At 35.6% G+C, this 20,926-nt stretch overlaps 1 protein-coding gene across 2 annotated transcripts in view; it reads left to right on the top strand.

Moving 5' to 3' along the window:
* The window catches only part of LOC127985346 (calcium-binding protein 8-like), a 32,168-nt gene that overhangs the window by 8,174 nt on the left and 3,068 nt on the right, over positions 1-20,926 (top strand). For both annotated transcript variants that reach the window (XM_052587325.1, XM_052587326.1), the window contains 3 exons: positions 4,080-4,223; positions 6,335-6,447; positions 19,117-19,273. In XM_052587325.1, coding sequence (XP_052443285.1) covers positions 4,080-4,223; positions 6,335-6,447; positions 19,117-19,273 — 414 coding nt within the window. The remainder of the gene's footprint in view (positions 1-4,079; positions 4,224-6,334; positions 6,448-19,116; positions 19,274-20,926) is intronic.

The following is a 20,926-nucleotide window of genomic DNA, read 5'->3' as shown; positions in this document are numbered from 1 at the left end:
CAAACCCGTAAAAGCTTGGTTCATCTTCGGAACACAATTTAAGATAATTTGAATGGGAACCAGGAGGTTTGTGACTGTCCCACTGACTGCCAAACAATTAAAAATGTCTAAGTCCAGAAAAGTATGAAAAGAATCGTTAGAATAGTCCATCTGCCATCAGTGGTTCAACTATAATTTTACAAAGCTATGAGAATATTTTTGTACGCAAAGAAATAAAAAATGATAACTTTAGTCTACAAAGTCATTATTTTTTATAATAATAATAATAATAATAATAATTCCTTACATTTATATAGCGCTTTTCTAGACACTCAAAGCGCTTACATAGTCAGGGGGTATCTCCTCATCCACCACCAGTGTGCAGCATCCACCTGGATGATGCGACGGCAGCCATAGTGCGCCAGAACACCCACCACACACCAGCTTACTGGTGGAGAGGAGACAGAGTGATGAAGCCAATCAGCAGATATGGGGATTGTTAGGAGGCCATGATGGTCGGAGGCCAATGTGCGAATTTAGCCAGGACGAGGTCACACCTATACTCTTTTCGAAAGACATCATGGGATTTTTAATCACCACAGAAAGTCAGGACCTCGGTTTAACGTCTCATCCGAAGGATACGCACCACATTGATTTGCTGTTAATGTTCAAATCAAAGCATAAATAAACATAGAAAGCATATCCGCGTGACTCTGCTGAGACAGAACAGCATATGCAGTTTGTGTCCAGCGGATATTCTCCAAAATGGCGCTACGCTAATGCAGAGGAGACGAATTGTTATTTTTGTTTTCTTTTCATACAAAAAGTATTGTCGTCGCTTCATAATGTTACGTTTGAACCACTAATGGCAGACGGAGTATTCTTATGATGTCTTTCATACTTTTCTGGGTCTTGACAGTGTATTTTAATTGGTAGTCAATGGGACAGTCACAAGCCTCACGGTTTGCATCCAAAATATCTTAAATTGTGTTCCGAAGATGAAAAAAGCTTTTACAGGTTTGGAACGACATGGGGGTAAGTGATTAATGGCAAGATTTTCATTTTGGGGTGGAGTAACCCTTTTAGTACTGGTAAATGCTGATTGTATTGTATAAGTGGCATTTTGACATTTATTTTATTGAGCTAGATTCATTCAATACTTAACTTTATCCTGATGCTTCTACTTGTTTTTATGTGCAGATGTTTTCTTGGAATCACAACACTCACTGGATACAAGACGGATACAGATAGGCAAAACAAGTGGAAAGGTCTCAGAGAAGAGAGACAACCCTCGTGTGTGTGCTCATCTCAGAAAGTCGATGGACTTTCAGTATCTATTTATTAAAATGTCTTTTGCAGGAATATTCTTAATTTAATAGAACATAAGCTAAAAAAATAGAATTTGTGATTTAATGTTGATTCCAGCATTTTATTTAAATCCTTTTCTTTAAAACGTTTTTTTTAACCAAAATTATACAAATTCTGTTGATTGAACTTCATTTTTATAGAAAGTTAATGTTCTACTCAGAAAATGTATTTTTTGTTTTAACAAGTGTTTGTAGTTATTTTTGTGATGCAATGTTATTTTTATGATACGATTTTAACTGTTGAAAGACTGAACATTTTATTTTACCAGTAAAACCTTGCAATGTCTTTCTGCCAGTTTTAATAAATACTTATTTGCAACATCATTGGCTTGGTTTTTATGAATTTGTCAATGTATTAAGATAGAGCTCATGATAATGCATTTATAAAATTATTCTTTACAGAATTTTCAAGTTATTACAACATCATCTTGGATTTAGGGGTATTTACAAGATCTTATTTGTAACTTTAGTTGCCAGGTAAATACTACAATTTAATACAATTACAAAAGAATGCTGTAAAATATATTTACATGATTTTATCTGCAAATTTTGTTTCCAGGTAATTACAAAATATTGCTGTAAAATAAACTACAATATTAATTAAATGTTACTGTAAAAAAATACTGCAATTTACTGTATTTCACCTACAGCAATTAACTGTAATTTACCTTGCAGTAATATATACAGGATTTTATTGGCAACTTTTTGCCAGTAAAATCCTGTAAATTCTACAGTACATTTTTACAGTGCATTGTTAATTCGCTTATGCCTGTGTGTGATAAACATTATAAACCCATTACAGTCACTGCCCCACTGCAGTCCATTGTAACTGGAAATTTCACTTTCCTCATCTGGAATGTCTTGCCAGTCATGTGTTGAGGCAGTGCCTTAGGGCACACAAGAAGAAAATCGATGGTCTGACTGCTGGGTTAGAAGGTGTCATGAATACAGTGGTTGATTTGAAGAGATGTCTGAACTGTGAAACTCTCAGATGGAATTAATGTTTGCAGCACCTCCTTTGAAAATGATTGTTTTGGCAGACCAGGAACCCGAGGGCTGGCCACAGTGGGAGGTTCTGTGGTTTGCATATTCATGAAATGAGGGATTAAATGTGAGAGTAGCAGTTCAGACGAGATCTGTCTTTGCAGAAAGAAAAATTCTTGAGGGAGATAAAGAGGACCTTGTTAAATAATGAGCCACTGACTGAATCAACTTATCAATTCAATTAACTCACATTGAATGAAATCTAGTTGCCTTGCTATAAGCCTTTGGACATTTGTCTAAATCTGTTAAAAAGTCACATGTAAAGCATAAAAAGAAGCTAAAATATAATTAAGTCAAGACAAAGAGGCTTCTAAGAAAATGGGGCATGTGGAGAGGATTGGCTTTTGCTAATGGCAGAGGAATTAACCCACATGTCCTAATGAGATTGACATTTTGTTCTTTTACGCTTAAGGTTCCAGGGTCACCCAATGCTTTATTTTTTAAATACCAAGAGTAAAATACTTTTTTTAAATGAATTAACCTATGGTAGTTAATTCCTCAACTTAAATCCCTCTTTTTATTATGTACTTTCAGAAAGGTCAGTTATTTTGGATGTGTTCACACTTTGGCAGGTTTGGTTCAATTAAAATGAACTCTGGAGTGATTGTTTAATTAGTGCGGTTCCTTTAAATAAGTGCAAATGCTGCCATTTAAACCTTGCAGAGCAGCAAACATGTCAACTGAGACCCACTTTGTCGGGTGGTCTCGGTCAACATCCAAACAAACTCTGGTGCAGTTTAACTGAATGATGCAATACATTGTATGTGTAACTTTTACGCATGGAGTTCTCATCCAGTAAAAATACAATCATATGCACATACAATGAGCCCAATTAGCCCAAAACACAACACTGTTTTGGATGTCTGGTTGGTTCCATTGTAAATTCTGTGTCATAAAAGCAGTCATATTAGGTTTATGCCTTTTGTTTTGTTTTTTTAGGCTCTGTGTTAAAAATGGCCATGTGAATGCTGTTTTATTTGATTTTATTATATGTTAGACATCAACTAAACATTTCTCACGGTGCCTATTTGAAGTATATTATCAAATTTAGTTTACAATCCATTCTTACAAGATTAAGAATAGTCTTCAAGTGTCTAAAGTATCAACCTGACACTTCAAGGTTAAATATGTTATGAGTTATTAATACAAGACCATTAAGGTATTTCCGATGCCAACAGATTTATTTAAAGGAATGCAAAAAACATCCAGGCTTTGGGAAATGCAGGAAGCGCTCAGTTCAGCATATTACAAGGCAAAGGCTCCTCTACCTCTTTATCCCAAAATAACGCCAAAGTGTGTCTTTAAGATGGCAAAAAGGTTTCATACACTTCGGAAAAGATACCAGATATGCGTGCTATTTTGGTTGTTGCCGTTTGCGATTTGGTGTGGGTTGCTTAACCCGAGCTGAACTGAAAAACCGGCTCTGATGCCCTTTGAAATGGTGGATAAACGTTCAGTCACAGCGCACTAAATACACGGCTTTGAAAACAGAACGAGCTGCATTTAGTATTTCTGCTGTTTGTGCGATAGTACACTGTGTTACTGCTGAGAAAAGCAAGCGTTATATAATACATGCCACCTAATGCTTGCCGATGACGTGCACATTCCACTTGAATTATAAATGTGTCTATTGGGTTATTTGTGTTTACTGACTGTTCTGCATTTCTGTTTTGTCTCGTTTCTCTGCAGAGATTCGAGAGGCGTTCCGAGTTCTAGATAGGGATGGGAATGGATTCATCTCAAAGCAGGAGCTGGGAATGGCCATGCGCTCTCTGGGGTACATGCCCAGTGAGGTGGAGCTGGCTATTATCATGCAGAGACTGGACATGGACGGTGAGTCAGTCTCTTTCTACATCTGTCTTATTCTCCACACAAACAAAAGAAGCGTCTGTCTTCTGATCATCTGTGAAACAGCTTTACATTCTGTCACAGACCCCTTCCAGTCCTCGCACTGGACAGATATATGATATTCTGAACAGTTCATGCTTAGAAGCAATCACAGAACTGAACAATTTATCCAGCACAGTGGGGCTGTAAATACACCAGTGAGTGAGGTGAATTCGGAGAAGCCTGCATCTTACTGAGTGTGTGTGTGTGTGTCCGGCTTCAAGGGTCCTCAAGGTCAGGTCATTATTGACTGAATGGTTTGAGAACATGCATTGATTTAGCTCTTAAAACCACCTGGAAGTTTGTATTTATTTATTTGTTTCTGTAGGACAGTTACAAGTGTTGAATGTAACTCACAATGTGGGTGTAGGAAGATTTTTTAGACCTCATAATATGAATTTTGATTGATTAAGATCAGTGTTACATTCATTCTATGATGCAACAAAATAAAATGTCATTTCAAAATATATATTTTTAGGATCTTTATTTGGCATAAATGGTTATGAAGAACCTTAAACATCCATGGAACTTTTCAAATGCAGATAAGGATCTCTATAGTCAAAAAAGGTTCCTTATATTTCTAAAATGTTCTTTAAAATGGTTCTTTTAGGAACTGTTCACTGAAAGGTTCTTTGGGAAACCAAACATTGTTCTTCTATGGCATCATTGCTAAAACCTTTATTTTTAAGCTGGGCTGCATCTCAGGTTTTGACTCTTAATCATAAACCATATATAACCTCAGTACAGAATGCAGATATGAATGCACCTCTTTATTTCAGTAATAAATATTTAAGATTCAGCAGTAGACTGGAGATAAAGTTTTGCAGCACAGTGGGAACATTAGCCTGATAACACACTTATCACTTTGAGATCCACTGTCGCTCTCAGCTGCTGTCGCTTTTCGTATAGCTCAGACAAGTCATTTTCTTCTTTTCAGGAAAGGTTGAGAGAAAGATTGATAGCTGTTATGCATGCTTACCACTGTTCACACGCCATGATATTTTTGTTTTTGTTTTTAAAAGAGTTCTGGTCGAATGTCTGTCAAGAGCATGCACCTTAAGGAGATGATTAGATTCAGTTTAACTTTAAACTATTAATGAAAAAAGCAGTTAGCAGCTGCAAGTTGATCTAAATTTGAATTTGCTTGGCGCATGATATTGGCTTTATTGAATGAAACAGCACAGGAAACCAATGGCAAATGAAATGTGAAAAGAAAAAGATCATTGTCAGTTTCAGATGCAGGCTAATGGTTAGATCAAGTCAATTTGAATATATCAGATCTGTAGCCTACTTAGTTTAAAGACCTTAACAGATTAATTTAGCTGAAACGCACCAGTAAAAACAGCATAACAAAGTAATCACCAAAGCGGTGCATGCAGATCCTTTTAAATTATAATAGTTCCTGAGACTTAGGTAGATGTAGATTAGTGATCCCTGAAGGGCAATTAATAATTCTGTTCTGTTCTTTAACTGATTTTAAGAACTTTAACAAGCTGTTCTCCTGAGGTTGAATGTAAATAGTTTCTAGCGACAGGAAACTGCTGTGCAACGTAACAAATTTTCAACCAGTCAGAATATATTTAATGATTATATTTAACTGCTTGTTTTAAAATGTGTTGATTTTAAATATTAATCTAAAGGAATAATTCACCCTAAAAGATGTATATGAGTTTGCTTCATCATCAGAACAGATTTGGAGAAATTTTGCATTTCATCACTTTCTCACCAAGGGATGCTCAGAAGTGAATGGGTGCCGTCAGAATGAGAGTCCAAACAGCTGATAAAAACATCATGCTTTTTTTATGTGAACTAATCTTTTAAGTGACCATTAGATTACAGTGAAAGTATTCCAGATATGAAAACATCATATACAAAGATATTTATTCAATATGGACAAATACGATTAAAAAAACAAATCTCATTCAAACTGATAACCAACATGGTACTAATATACACTATCATACCCAAGATCCTTAATTTGTTTTACTTAAACCAATTAAAGCTCTTTTTGTCAAATTCTCTCTGATTCTAAAACAGATCTTCTCTTTCTGATGCAGGTGATGGACAGGTGGACTTTGATGAATTTATGACAATATTGGGACCTAAACTTGTTTCTTCTGAAACCAGAGAGGGCTTCTTAGGAAGTACAATAGACAGCATATTCTGGCAGGTATGAAAAGCATCCATCTGTTTTCTGTATCTCAATGTTCTCTTGTCTTGTCTCATTATTTGGGTGTACATTTGTATTCTAAGTAAGCAGATAAGATTATGGGTCACACTTTGCCCTCTTCAACTGCTTCCTCCGTCCCATGACAACTGGTGAATGTGATTCTTCTCAGCCTGTGGGCTTCAAAGTGAGCAGGCAGATCTTACCATTTCAAAGTGAACATCCATTCATATAGTGAGGAAATCACTTCCAAGAGTTTCACTTCCAAGAGATTTCTTTGAGCATCAGGGAAGGCATATTAATTGAAAGATTTGCCACTTAAAAAGGAAGTATAGATCTGAATTAGTCATCACAGGCATTTGGGCAGCGTTTTCACTCTCTCTCTCTCTCTCTCTCTCTCTCTCTCTTGCTTGGTCTTCATCTCTGCTTTTATTAAATAAGAATTTAGACCGAAAAAATTGCTGACTTCCTGTCTTGACTGAGCAGTGTCTGAGTTTATGTTTGCATGTCAATGTGTAGCGTCTTTCCCTCACAGAGGAAGCCAAGCGATGTGAGTAGGAGTGAGGAACAGCAAGGTCACAGACACTGGTTTTCTCGAAGGTGATTTAAATGCTCATCTCAACACACCTTTCGTGGGACACAGTGACTCATAACTGCAACAGTAATCTATGTAACATCTTCACACCAGCATACCAAGCACCCTCTCCCTCTCTGATGTTATTATGAGGCCAATACAAGTCTAATAACGGCACAATGACAAAACCTCCTGGGAAATGTTGTGTTTTGACAGAGCAGCTGTTATTGGGATCATTTCGGTTTTCTTACTAGAGATCCTAAACTTTTCTTGCACAGTTCAGTTTTTGAATATGTGGTTTAGTGTTATTGTTCAAAAACTTGAGGTCAGTAAAATTAGTGACCCTGGACCACAAAACCCATTATAAGTAGCACGGGTATATATATACTGTGTGTGTGTGTGTGTGTGTGTGTGTGTGTGTGTATATATATATATATATATATATATTTGTAGTATTAGACAACAATACATTGTATGGGTCAAAATGATCAATATCTCTTCGTTAAAGTTCATCTTCAAAAATCATTAGGATATTAAGTAAAGATAATTTTGTAAATTTCCTACTATAAGTATTTCAACTCTTAATTTTTTACTTTTAATTAGTAATATGCAGTGTTGGGGGTAACAAGTTACAAAGTAACGGATTACAGTAACTATATTTCTTTTTTGGTTAACGAAGTAAAGTAACGCATTACACTAATAATATTGGTAACTACGCTACTTTACTAGACTATAGGAACGTGCTATCCTGAGTTACACATGCCGTGTTTGCCTGTGTGTAAAGTTCTGGGCTGGGTTTCCTGATAGCGATTGATCTTAGCGCTTAAGAGTGTTTTATACGAGTAATTTATTTATTTATATTTATTATTTGACGTGTGTTTCCCAACATTGCATGTAAAGCAATCGCACGTAGCTGTGCTTCAAGTGCTACCTAGGAGTCGCTCTCCGTTTGTCAAGTGCTGAAATGTCATCTTATAGACGGTTCCATCGGGCGCACGCGCCTGGCCCTAAGTTAACTTCCGGTCTGTGTTGTGTATATCGGTCTGACTGTGGTGCCTTCTACAAAAGCAGTTTAAGTTAAGGTGATGAGTAGATTTTCCAAAAGGCTTTGTTGAATAAACATGAGCACATACTGCATGTTTAATAATAATAATAATTCCTTACATTTATATGTTTAAATATCAAAACGAGAGACAGGTGTTTTTATATCACTGTATTTCTGAAGTAAGACTTGCATGTTATATGCCTGATAAAGCAGTGTTTGTGAGCTCAGCGCTGCTTTGTTTCCAGCTGTTACTGGGGAAACCTCTATTTCTCGCGCTTTAAAGCATCTCCTGAACATTTCATAAGGCTATTTTAAGAAAAATTGAATAAATTAAGTTTTTTTTAATGTATTTAAATAATTACACATGCTTAAAAAAATCAAACATATGGTGAAGAATAAATAAAACATTTCATAGCGCCCTAAATATGTAATCTTTTTTAAACTTTTAATAAAATACTGTGAAAATGTATAAGTGTTATGATTCAAATTAATTAGACATGCTTTTTGATTAATACAATTACATTTAACCATTAAAAAGGAGTTGAGAAAAAAATAAAACAGAAAAAAATGGAATCTAGAAAAATTAAAATGGAAAACGGAATTTGGAAAAAATTCCCTAAAAATTTTAAGTAGTGAGGTTACTTTTCAAATTCAGTCTTTGAGTAACTAGCCCAACACTAGCAATATGCATTGCTAAGAACTTCATTTGGACAACTTTAAAGGCAATTTTCTCAATATCTTGATTTTTCAGATTTTCAAATAGTTATATCTCGGCCAAATAATATCCTATCCTAGCAAACCATATGTCAATGGAAAGCTTATTTATTCAGCATTCAGATAATGTAAGAATCATCTGATGTAAAATTTGACCCTTTGTGTTCCAGGATCACATTTTTTTTTTAAATAATTTATTTAGCAGGGATGCACTGATCTAAATCGATCAAATTGATCAAAATCTTAATCTCATTCATTAATTCATAAAAACCTAATTCTACAAATATAAATCATTAATTCTTTTTTCTATTTGTAATAATAATAATAATACCAATATTAATAAAAACCAAAACATTTAAATAGACTACAATGACAGATTTAAGTTAATGAACGATTTACACTTAAATTATATAAATTTACAGTACAGTACATCAATCCTGTTACCTTTTTTTACCCTTTACTCTGTTACCCTTTTGGATTTTTTTCCAAGGTTTTTTTCTTCAAGGTCAAGTGCATTTTTGCAGGCATTATCTGTAAAGTTCCTGTCAAAAGCTGTTTGCATCATAAAACTATTCTTATAAATATTAACGCACCATGTCTTTGACATTGAGGTCTGGTAGATTGATGGCCTCTATATAAAGAGTCACACACAGTGCATTGGATCCAGATCAAGTCCAAAAAGCTGTTGATTTTTAAATCTGTAGATGTGAAGTCATAAACCAGTGAGATAGAAAGTTAGCTCTTATCTGTCAGCAGAAAGAAGTTGTGTGTGTCCTCATAAGGATGTCATCTCAGTTTGGATTTGCATATTGACTAGGACATTTTTCATCCCAAGAACCTCGAGGCCCTTTGTGTAACATGACAGACTGAGCACGTATTAGTGGGGAGCGTTTAAAAATGTTCTTAACAAGATTGTCAATGGGGACGTCAGAGTGGAGCCTAGAGCTAGAGGCAATCGTGGATTATTAGGAACACATAGGCATAAACAAGCTTGTTTTCCCCACCTTGAGGAACACACACCTGGGGAGTGTGTGTGGTGTTGTTGCCAACAGCCCTGTTTTGACAGTGGAAATAAAAAACAGTCAGCATTAACCAGCATCACTAACAGCACATTCTAGCTAAACATGATGTATAATTCACATGTGTATTTCTATTTTTGTTTTACTAGTGTTTATATTACTATGTTGTATTACATGACAAGGACATTTCTGATGTTTTCTACGATTCTTGAAAAAAAAAAAAATAGGAAAAATAAAAAACTAAATTCACATTTTTTAGCGTACTGAGCCAAAATGTTTATACACTAGTGTAAATATATAAATATTTGGCAAATGAAATTGTCCCATTCATTTGTGCTTAGTAATTAAGCAGAATGATTTATGCAAACTTTACACAAATCAAATCTCACGAGAACAAATTCACATTTATGTACAGAAATTGTACGATATTATAAAATGTATAAAAAAAATATTTTATATTCCATTTCTGACCTCTCAGTTAATGTCAGTAAAAAACTGATAACAAAAATATCTGAGCAGAGAGGGAAAAAATATGAAACTGACTTGATATTGTAAGTCAGTGCCAAAAAAGCATGGAACTTCTATGGCTCATGAATATTAATTAGACGATGTAATATTAGAACAAGCTAATTAATAATCAGCCTGGTATTTTCTCCAGATAGTGACATCACAAGCCACAAACTTTGCAAACCCACTGGTCTGTTGGAAACTTTGAGCTGGTCAAATAGTCTACAGACATAAAATAAAAATGTCAACACATTTTTAGTGCACAATATTTTGCCTACAAGTGGATTGGGCTATAATGTCCTAATGGATTTGTTTGTTTGAAATCAGCTCTATGTTTAGTATTCATGCAAGTAAAAGGCAATAGTCCTGTCTCTGTTGTGTTATGAAATGAAGATTAAAATATTTTTTGACATCTAGTTGAAGGAGTGGGTGAATAAACAGAAGAAAGAGAAACTAAGAGAAATATGAAAAATGCAGTGAGCCAAGATTATAGAAGCATTCAGGAATATCCCCAACAGTCACGGCAATATTACCGAGTTTGTCTCTTTTTCAACTCGCCACAGCTGACAACTCAATTAAGCCGTGAATCAGCCCGGCGCTGTCCTCCTCCATGTCCGGCCCAGATGAATGACACCAGCATCTCTCTAACATCGTCTGCTTGTATAGCCAGCGGCATCAATGCTACGCTAGAGCCATAACTGTCTGATAGGAAACTAAAAACCTCTGTGGAGGCATTTAGAGGAGCATCACAAACAAACTCAGCAGGATTGGATACACAAATATTCACTTTTCAGAGCCATTTGTGCTGACGAGTGTAGAAGGGAGATTACCACTAGGCAGTGAATTTAAAATACTGCAAGCTTTTAACAACACAAGAAGATGGCCACATTTGTGCAATCCACAAAGGCTGCATTTTTTTGATCATAAAAGCAATAACATTGTGACTCATTATTAGAAATTAAAATGATCTCACCTCACCTGCCATGATTAAAAACGCTGTGCAAACATACTGTAAACATTGTGTCAACTTATTATGCAAGTATGATGAACAGCGATAAATGGGCGGATGCTGAAGTGCAGGCACTTGCAGCAAATGTAAAACAAATATAGTTTTAAGTCATAATGGGTGCGCCTAATATTAGATGAATATGATTGATGATCATAACATTTAAAAATCTTATCAACCTGACCACAAAAGAGATTTATTTCTATTACAATATACGATCAGTGCTAAAACAAGGAAGGTTTTTTGTTGTTGTTGTTTTCATTGTTGCTAAAAAGGAACATTCTGACGGGGAAAGTATTTGAATATAAATTGCAGCAGGGCATAATATATCATATCATGAACAAGATGAATGACTGTCAATGCACGGATCACTCAGAATGCAGACCATTTTTTTCCAAACATCATTTGTCTACCTTTGGACAGATTTTTGGCATTGCAGCGTTACCTTCTCCATCTTGCCTTCATTCAACAACATGTGCTCCCATTTCTTCCCTCCCATTGGCAGTCGCAGCTCATTTGCATAAAGTGCAACTTTTCTCAATTTTGTCACATTGCTGGACACGCCCACGCTTGCGCGGTGCTGCCGGAAATCACAAACTTCTGGTCATTTTATCACTGCAAATGGCTGCATGTTAAGTTGCTGCTCTTTGAGTAGATAGATGTGTATGTACATAGGTTAATGACACCTGTTTTCTGCTTATAATTCTCTCATCTGCAATTATCCTGTTGATTGCCTTCTATCGTCTGAACACTTCAGCTAATGGAAAGGGGATGAAAGTAGGACAGATTCATTGCTTCTTTCACACTGGCGGTCATTAACATGATGAGATAACAATCAGGCCCACGAGCAGATGGGTCCTAACTGTGTCAAATGTCACATGTGGAGACTGTGACAGAGACACTGCATTGGTTATGTCTTAAACCTCGTAAACGGCTCATCGACTGTGTGAGTGTTTTCGGCTATGAATGCTGATCACTCCATGCATACATGCAAAACTGGATCACAACAGACTCTGAGCAATTTAAAATTAGCCAATATTTAACCAGGTCCCAGTGCAAGTACTTGATATAGAGTAGCCGCTGTTAGAGAAAGTAGTTTTTAATATTGGCCCAGGTTTCGTGGAGATGAATGAAAAGGAGTTCATTCAAAGTAATGGATGGCGGATAAACCCCAGACCCTCCTGTTACAATCGCCCTGCTCCCAAACGCACCATTCATGCCCAAATGCCATCTGTTCAGTTCACAGATCCCAAAGTGACAGTTGCAGAACTGGCAGCTGAATTACAGGCTGTTAGTGCCTTGGAAATGATTTCACAGAAGACAGTTGTACGTGTCTGTGTCTGTGTGCTCGTAGTTCAAGGGTATTATAGTAGGGGCATATCACTGCACTTCCTCAAACGATTTTTCAGTGCTTTTTTGGCAAGCAGTAATAAGATGTTGGAGTCTCTGATAAGACACCACAGACGATCCGGTCCCCCCTGATGTCTTGACAGAGTGATATAGTATCGATTGGCAGACTGTATGAGATATTCTGAATCATCTCGTCTTGATTAAGGATCGGCTTACTTAGATTCTGCTGTGGCTTTGAAAAAATCCAGATAAAAGCAGGAGATAAAAATAGGTCTGTCAAATTAACATTTAATTTAATACAGTTAGTTATTTTAAAATGAACACATTTAATTATATATTGAGAAATGTTCCCTCAGTGCAAGCAGTTTGAACTGAAGTATTTCCTCCTAAAGGCAAAGTATGTTTTTTGATTCCACAGACTGTTCAGAGAGAAAGATATAACAACAACAACAACAACAACAATAATAATAATAATAATGTAATATTTAATAATATTAATTAAATTTAATTAATTATTAAATCAATTATATTATAATTTTAAAATTGAAGTATAATTATTAAATAATTATAATAATTTAGTAGTAGTAGTTGTAAATAGTAGTAGTGTTGTTTTATTTATTACTATTATTTTTTTGTAATTTCTTTACTCATCTTCCACAATAATGTCTTCATCCATTTAATCTTTTTCCACAGCCAGGCCAGAGAAAAAAACTTACTCGGCTGTCAAAGTAATGTCTTTATACTATTGTAATTTGGTAAATATTCACAACATACTATTATTTGCATTCAATTTGATACAATAATTGTTGTGGAAAAGTGAAATTCATTTGAATGTTTTTTAGTAGACTAGCACTAGCAAAAGTATACAAAGATTTTGATTTGACCATCACAAATAACTTGATCAATGCCAACCAGTAGACTGAATTTCACGCTGCGTCTGTGGAGTCAGCTGATATGGTCATTCGCTCGTCTCTCCTCACATTAGTGAAGCTTATCGCTCTATACCAGCATTAATGTGGCTCTGAGTTATAGAGGAGAGCAGGCAGACAAGGAATGGGAGAGAAAAAGAGCCGAGCTCCTTTTTGATTGTGACAAATGTGTCTGGACACCTTCAACACGGCACTTACTGCCCCGTCCCTCGCTCAGTGGGTCACCCAAACACATCAGCCTCTGACAGATTCCTTCATGGCCCATCTCCCCCAGCGCACAGATCCTCTTAGCCGTGTGACATGAGAGCTGGCACAAACCAGACACACTTTTAACACCACTTCTAGGCTTTGGAGTGGACGGCAATAACAAAGTGTGAACTTGAAATATTAAGACACAATTGCTCTACTCCAAAAACATATCATCCATGAAGACTCCTCAAAAAAAAAGATAGGCAACTTAATTATGTTGCTTTTTAAGATGCATCTTTTTGGACAGATTTCTGTGGCAGCATCATATAGATCCTTCCCAGAACGCAGAGCTCAGTGAAAATATCAATTGCGGATGAAGCGAGTGAGATGCTTATTACACATGAACTTATATTTCATTAAGTCTTAATGTAAACAGTTCAGACTAATGAAAAACTGATCATTTTAATCAATATTTGTGTTTGCTGTGTATTTTTATGCTTTAGTGTAGTTATTAGTTTCACAACATGCTAAAATCAAACTCAAAGTGGTCCCCGGCATTGTTTCTACCTTATTTAATCCATAAAAATGTGTTTTGTTGGTGTAAATGAAAGCATATAGGTTGATTCAGTGATGTTAAATAATTAGTTCCTGAAGACTGAGGCGGTTAACTTGGTTTTTGGAACAGGTTTAGTATATTGTAATTACGAAAGGCATGGTTGAATACAAACTGTGTAAGTTTAACAAGCAATGTGTAAATCATCTCAATAATTTGCCAGTAGAACAGGCATTTTAACTCTCTGAATTAGTTTATTATTATGAATTTGTTTGTTCTGTCTTTCTTTATGAGAGCTGTTCCAAATCATGTACCAATTAATCATGTACCTGGCATTAAAACGAGAATGTTTGGGTAATTGAAACGTTAATCACCTTCTCTGCTGGGTGGTACTTCAGGATTGATTGTCAAAGATGGAAATCAATACAGGCTTTTAGTGCCTGCACTGTAAAATAAGCAACACAGTGAGTGTAAATCTGTAATAATCAGAGGCCCCTCAAATGCCTGTCATATCAAACAGACTGCGTGGATTACAGCCAAAACACACACACACACACACACACATTAGCATTTACTCACACAGTGCAGACCTCCTACAAGATCGCTCCTGTATTGGTGTCATAAATGAAGTTCAACTGAACGTGGAGAAAAAAAAGGAACGCATAATGTGACAATATTTTTTGGATTGATTTCCCCCCCTGAATTTATTGTTTAAATTTTTCATGCTTCATATTAATGTTTTAGTTGGAACCATGCTAGTTTAATGCAAACATGATTCCAAAACAGTTGAGATGCTGTACAAATTGTGAATAAAAACAGAATGCAATGATGTGGAAGTTTCAATTTTCAATATTTTATTCAGAATACAACATAGATGATATATCAAATATTTAAACTGAGAAAATGTATTGTTTTAAGGGAAAAATAAAGTTGATTTTAAATTTCATGGCATCAACACATCTCTAAAAAGTTGGGACAAGGCCATGTCTACCACTGTATGACATCCCTTCTTCTTTTTATCACAGTCTGCAAACGTCTTGGGACTGAGGAGAAAGGTTGCTCAAGTTTAGGAATAGGAATGTTGTCCCGTTCTTGTCTAATACAGGCTTCTAGTTGCTCAACTGTCTTAGGTCTTCTTTGTCGCATCTTCCTCTTTATGATGGGCCGAATGTTTTCTATGGGTGAAAGATATGGACTGCAGGCTGGCCATTTCAGTACCCGGATCCTTCTTCTACGCAGCCATGATGTTGTAATTGATGCAGTATGTGGTCTGGCATTGTCATGTTGGGAAATGCAAGGTCTTCCCTGAAGGAGACAACGTATGGATGGGAGCATATGTTGTTCTAGAACTTGGATATACCTTACAGCATTGATGGTGGCTTTCCAGATGTGTAAGCTGCCCATGCCACACACTCATGTAAACCCATACCATCAGAGATGCAGGCTTCTGAACTGAGGACTGATAACAACTTTGGTTGTCATTGTCCTCTTTCGTCTGGAAGACATGGCATCCAAGTTTTCCAAAAAGAACTTCAAATTTTGATTCGTCTGACCACAGAACAGTTTTTCACTTTGCCACAATCCACTTTAAAAGAGCCTTGACCCAGAGAAAATGCCTGCGCTTCTGGATCATGTTTAGATATGGCTTCTTTTTTGACCTATAGAGTTTAAGCCGGCAATGGCGAAAGATACGGTGGATTGTGTCCAACGACAATGTTTTCTGGAAGTATTCCTGAGCCCATGTTGTGATTTCCATTCAGTAGCATTCCTGTGATGCAGTGCTGTCTAAGGGCCTGAAGATCACGGGCATCCAGTATGGTTTTCCCGGCCTTGACCCTTACACACAGACATTGTTCCAAATTCTCTGAATCTTTGGATGATATTATGCATTGTAAATTCAAACTCTTTGCAATTTTTCTCTGAGAAACTCCTTTCTAATATTGCTCAAATATTTTTCACCGCAGCAGGGGGAATTGGTGATCCTCCGCCCATCTTGACTTCTTAGAGACACTGCCACTCTGAGAGGCTCTTTTTATACCCAATCATGTTGCCAATTGACCTAATAAGTTGCAAATTGGTCCTCCAGCTGTTCCTTAAATGTACATTTAACTTTTCTGGCCTCTTATTGCTAACTGTCCCAACTTTTTTGGAATGTGTAACTCTCATGAAATCCAAAATGAGCCAATATTTGTCATGACATTTCAAAATGTCTCACTTTCAACATTTGATATGATATCTATATTCTATTGTGAATAAAATATACATTTATGAGATTTGTAAATTATTCCGTTCCTTTTTTACTCACAATTTGTACAGTGTCCCAACTTTTTTGGAATCAGGTTTATAAAAATATGAATACCTACTATATATAAGAGCTTATTATTAATATTAATTGTCAAATGATTCATTGTGATAAATCACATCCAGATCATCAAGATTTTGTTTCCATAATATATGTATGTGTGCTGGGTTTATTTATTATGCATAAATAAATACAAACACATGCATGTATATACTTTGAAAATATTTACATGTATATACATTTATATATATATTTATATTATATTTCATATTGTATATAGTACATGTATTTAATATATACGCTTACCATATTTTTCTTAAACATGTGTTTGTATTTATACATAATATAAATACATGCATATACACAGTATATGCATGTAGTGTGTTGGATCGTGGTGTGTAGTAGTGTGTTGGATCGTGGTGGACTCCTACAATATACTTTTCAAATCATCTCATTATGTAAACCATAATTCAGAGAGTAGACTTTTTATTTTCAAGCACACGCTAACTAAATTAGTGTAATTATTCTGATAGAGAGCCTCAACACCTCTAAAACAACTTGCAGTAAATTGCCTCACTTAATTCCATGCACTTATTGGTCATATGAAGAACAACAGCATTAGAAGTGATCAACACCCCTTGTTAACACAACAGGGATTCAATCTCTTCTTGTTTTATTGCATCATAATTTTTTGGCCTTTTGGCCATTTTTATAGATTGAAATGTAGTGTTTCAGATTGCTGGTGAGTTTCCATGAGTGTTAGGCTTCTTCACTGATTATACTCTGAGCCACTGAGAGGAAAACACATAAAAGATATAAGAAATTATATGATATTACAGAGTTCATAACTAAGACATTTATAGGTTTCTTGCGTATTTTTTCCTTTTAGAGTATAGTCAGTGCTGGAAAAAGAGTTGCATTTGGAGTTGAAGGGATCCCATGAGAGTGTCTGGATGGGTGTGAATAGCTGAATGACAGAGATGCACTCAGTGCCGTCATCTTGCTCCTCAGAAGAGACAATCCCAGCTGATAATATCTCATCGAGGCTTTACGCTCGGCTTTGTGTAAGTGACATTGTCTGACAGGCCTCCGTGATAACATCAGACAAGCGTTGGTTCTGCATCTGAACTGAATCCCCAGGAGCTTCTAAAGGGCACAGGGATGTGTGTTTGTTATAAGAGGTTGTTGGTTGTTGGTTGTTAGCATGGTCCAGTTAATTATTGCTAGTAGACGCCAGAACCACACCATCTGAGGGTGAAAGGCTTCCATTCAAAGATCGCTGTGTGTTCGGATGATATTGTAGTATAATATGATTTCATTATTTCATAGATATTCCTGGTTAATTTAAGTAAGAATAGTAAATTGAAAATTAAATAATTTAATTGTGTATAACTGTTTTTTATAGGAAACAATACTACTTTAAATATTTATTTCTATTTATAAATATTTATTTGTTGAACATATAAAATTATGTATATATATATATATATATATATATATATATATATATATAAAAAAATATATATATATATATATATATATATATATATATATATATATATATATATATATAAGTATATATATATATAAATTATTGTAAAGTTATTTACATAGTTATCTTTTTTAAATCTGATTAAATTAAGTTAACTACCAATAATGAGCATGCATCTCGACTGGCTTTTTGGTTTGCTGAGTTAAAAAGTATGCAGATATATAATGAAATCACTACATTTACATGATGTAGATTTCATATGCTTGAACAACATCAGTGAAAACATTTTAGAACGACTTGCAAAGATTTCAAGAGTCTGGAATAAATGTGTTTGAGTGGATGGAAGGACACGCTCCGCAATGTAATACATATTTTCTCATACAGTTCAATAATTGATTGACTCTGCCAAGACAGGATAACACCCCCACCACCAAAAGCTCATTCAAGGCTTCCAAAGGAGACCCTTGACACAGAGTTTGCCGGGAAATTGGAAAAGTTCAAGTCTGTCTCTCGCAGTGATTCTGAATTATTGAACCAGCCCAAATTTGCCTGCTCTTCTTCTTTATTCAGCTTTCACCCAGCTTCAGGTCACAGTGACATTGCAGTTCAATGAGGAGAGTCTCTTAGATGAGTGTGTTTCAGTTGAGGATGCTTTTGGTTGCAGACCAGTAAAGAAGTGAGGAACTACTGGACACGTCAGCATTGATGTTGAATCTCATTTTGCACCAGAAAGACTGTCTAGTGTGTTGATCAATTTGTGTGCTGTGCTTCTATTCAGTGTTCACCACTGCCTGAGCAAAAATGAGTGTGATTGAGCAAGTAAACACTTGATTAATGTAGTGACTGGCTCGTCTGGTCATTTTCCTCTTTCCCTACTAGCTTCAATTCTCCCGTAATAAATGACTGTAGGATCTGAGCACTGCCCCACAGACGAGCACTGACAGCCCAGTCGTGCTGAGATTTGACAACAGGCCTCTTGTGTTTCCACGCAGTTTGACATGCAACAGATGTCCCTGGAGGAGCTCAAACACGTCCTGTTCCACGCCTTCAGAGACCACCTCACCATGAAGGACATCGAGAATATTATCGTCACCGAGGAAGAGAGCTTGAAGGAGAACTCAGGAAACTGCCAGACCGAATTCCAGGGAGGTAAATAGCAATGAGAACCATTTCATGTTAATTGACGGATCCTGCAACAGTTTGTTGGACTCAAGTTTACAGACACTGGAAACTTTGCAAAACTCCGATGAGGTGAAGCTTAAAGTTCTGACAGTAACTCGAGAATTGAGTTCTGTATGAATACTTCACATGATCAGCAGAGCGCAGCAGGGAAATGGCCAGTTTTTCTGAAGCCAAGAGGTATTTTTCAACACAGGCATTTCAAACATTCTTGAAGCCTTGAATGAAACCAACTGGCTCGGAGTTAAATCAAACCTTTTTAATTCAAATCAAGGTACTTAATGGATTTAATGAGAAGTACTCCTCCTATGAAAATAATGATATTTAACATTATTGGCTTGTTGTCATTTATGATAATAAAGTACAATATCACATTTAATTACATTTAAACAAAAGTATGTAACTACAAATAATTAAGTATTTAGAGTATAGTCAATAAAGTCATTTTCAGTGCATCTTAATCTATTGAAATCTACAGAGGCATGTATCATGGTGTAATAAACTTTTCAACTTATAGTGGTTTATAAAAAAAATACTATATAATCAACTAATTCAATTCATACAACAATTATATTTAAAATTTGAATTACGTTTATTTACATTTTGATTGATTATATTTGACTGATTATATTTATAGATTAATAAGTAGTAAGATTGTTGTCGATATGTCATTCACAATGCTTTATGGAAGTGAGAGCGACTTTTCTGATTGGTCGATCTAATGTATACTTAAAAAAAAGCTGAAATTGCATTGACTTTCAGCTTCTACAGGAGCATGTATTATGTTTATAACTGACTTGTAGACAATTATTGTAATTATACAAATGAAATAAAATATATTTTCAAAATATTTAATTGCAAATAAATAAATAGTGTTGTCAATAATGTTTGCAATGCAATGCCTTTGATTGGTGCCTGATTGGTGCATCCAATGAAAAGCTCTTTTTTTTAAATGAAGCTAAAATCACATTGACTTTTGGCTTCTGCAAAAGCATTTATCATCGCTTAATAATCACAGTGCTCATAGTAGGTCTTGAAAGGTTTATATGTTATCATTAAAAATCCATTTCTTTATGGATTTTTACATCTGGAGCCAGGCTATTAGGCTCTATAGCCTGGTGTGTTTGCCCAGAAACTGGGCATTTAATGAGATGAGAGTTCTGTGCTCTCAGTGCAACATAGGTTTTGTTTGGAATGAAAAGCATCTGGTAAATGAAAGCAACTATAGTGTAATATTTTCTTTACTCCCAGCATTGATTACTTTTGAATTTCACCCACGTTACTGAACCAGATGTTTTCATCAGCCAACAAAAGTAAAGGGAATGAATGGAATTCAGAAACAGGGAAATTATCGTAAAAGCTGGCATGCAATTATGTTTCAGCAGTTCGATATTTAATCTCAATATGCAGCACAGAATAACAACACAAATTGAATGGAATTGAATCTGCTGGCCTAAGAAAAAGGTGAATGAAATGTAACAATTTCATGCCTCGAAATCCAATTAGTCTGTCACAATGTTTTAAAATATATGCTTTATTGGCCCACACCGTGCCCTTAAACGGTTTCACATTAATATTTCTTTCTGTCTGCGTGTGTGTGTGTGCGATCATGAGTGTGTCAAG

Source organism: Carassius gibelio, chromosome B21 (assembly GCF_023724105.1).
Source record: "Carassius gibelio isolate Cgi1373 ecotype wild population from Czech Republic chromosome B21, carGib1.2-hapl.c, whole genome shotgun sequence".
In the NCBI taxonomy this organism is placed as follows: Eukaryota; Metazoa; Chordata; class Actinopteri; order Cypriniformes; family Cyprinidae; genus Carassius; species Carassius gibelio.
This window is presented reverse-complemented; position numbering and strand designations above follow the sequence as displayed.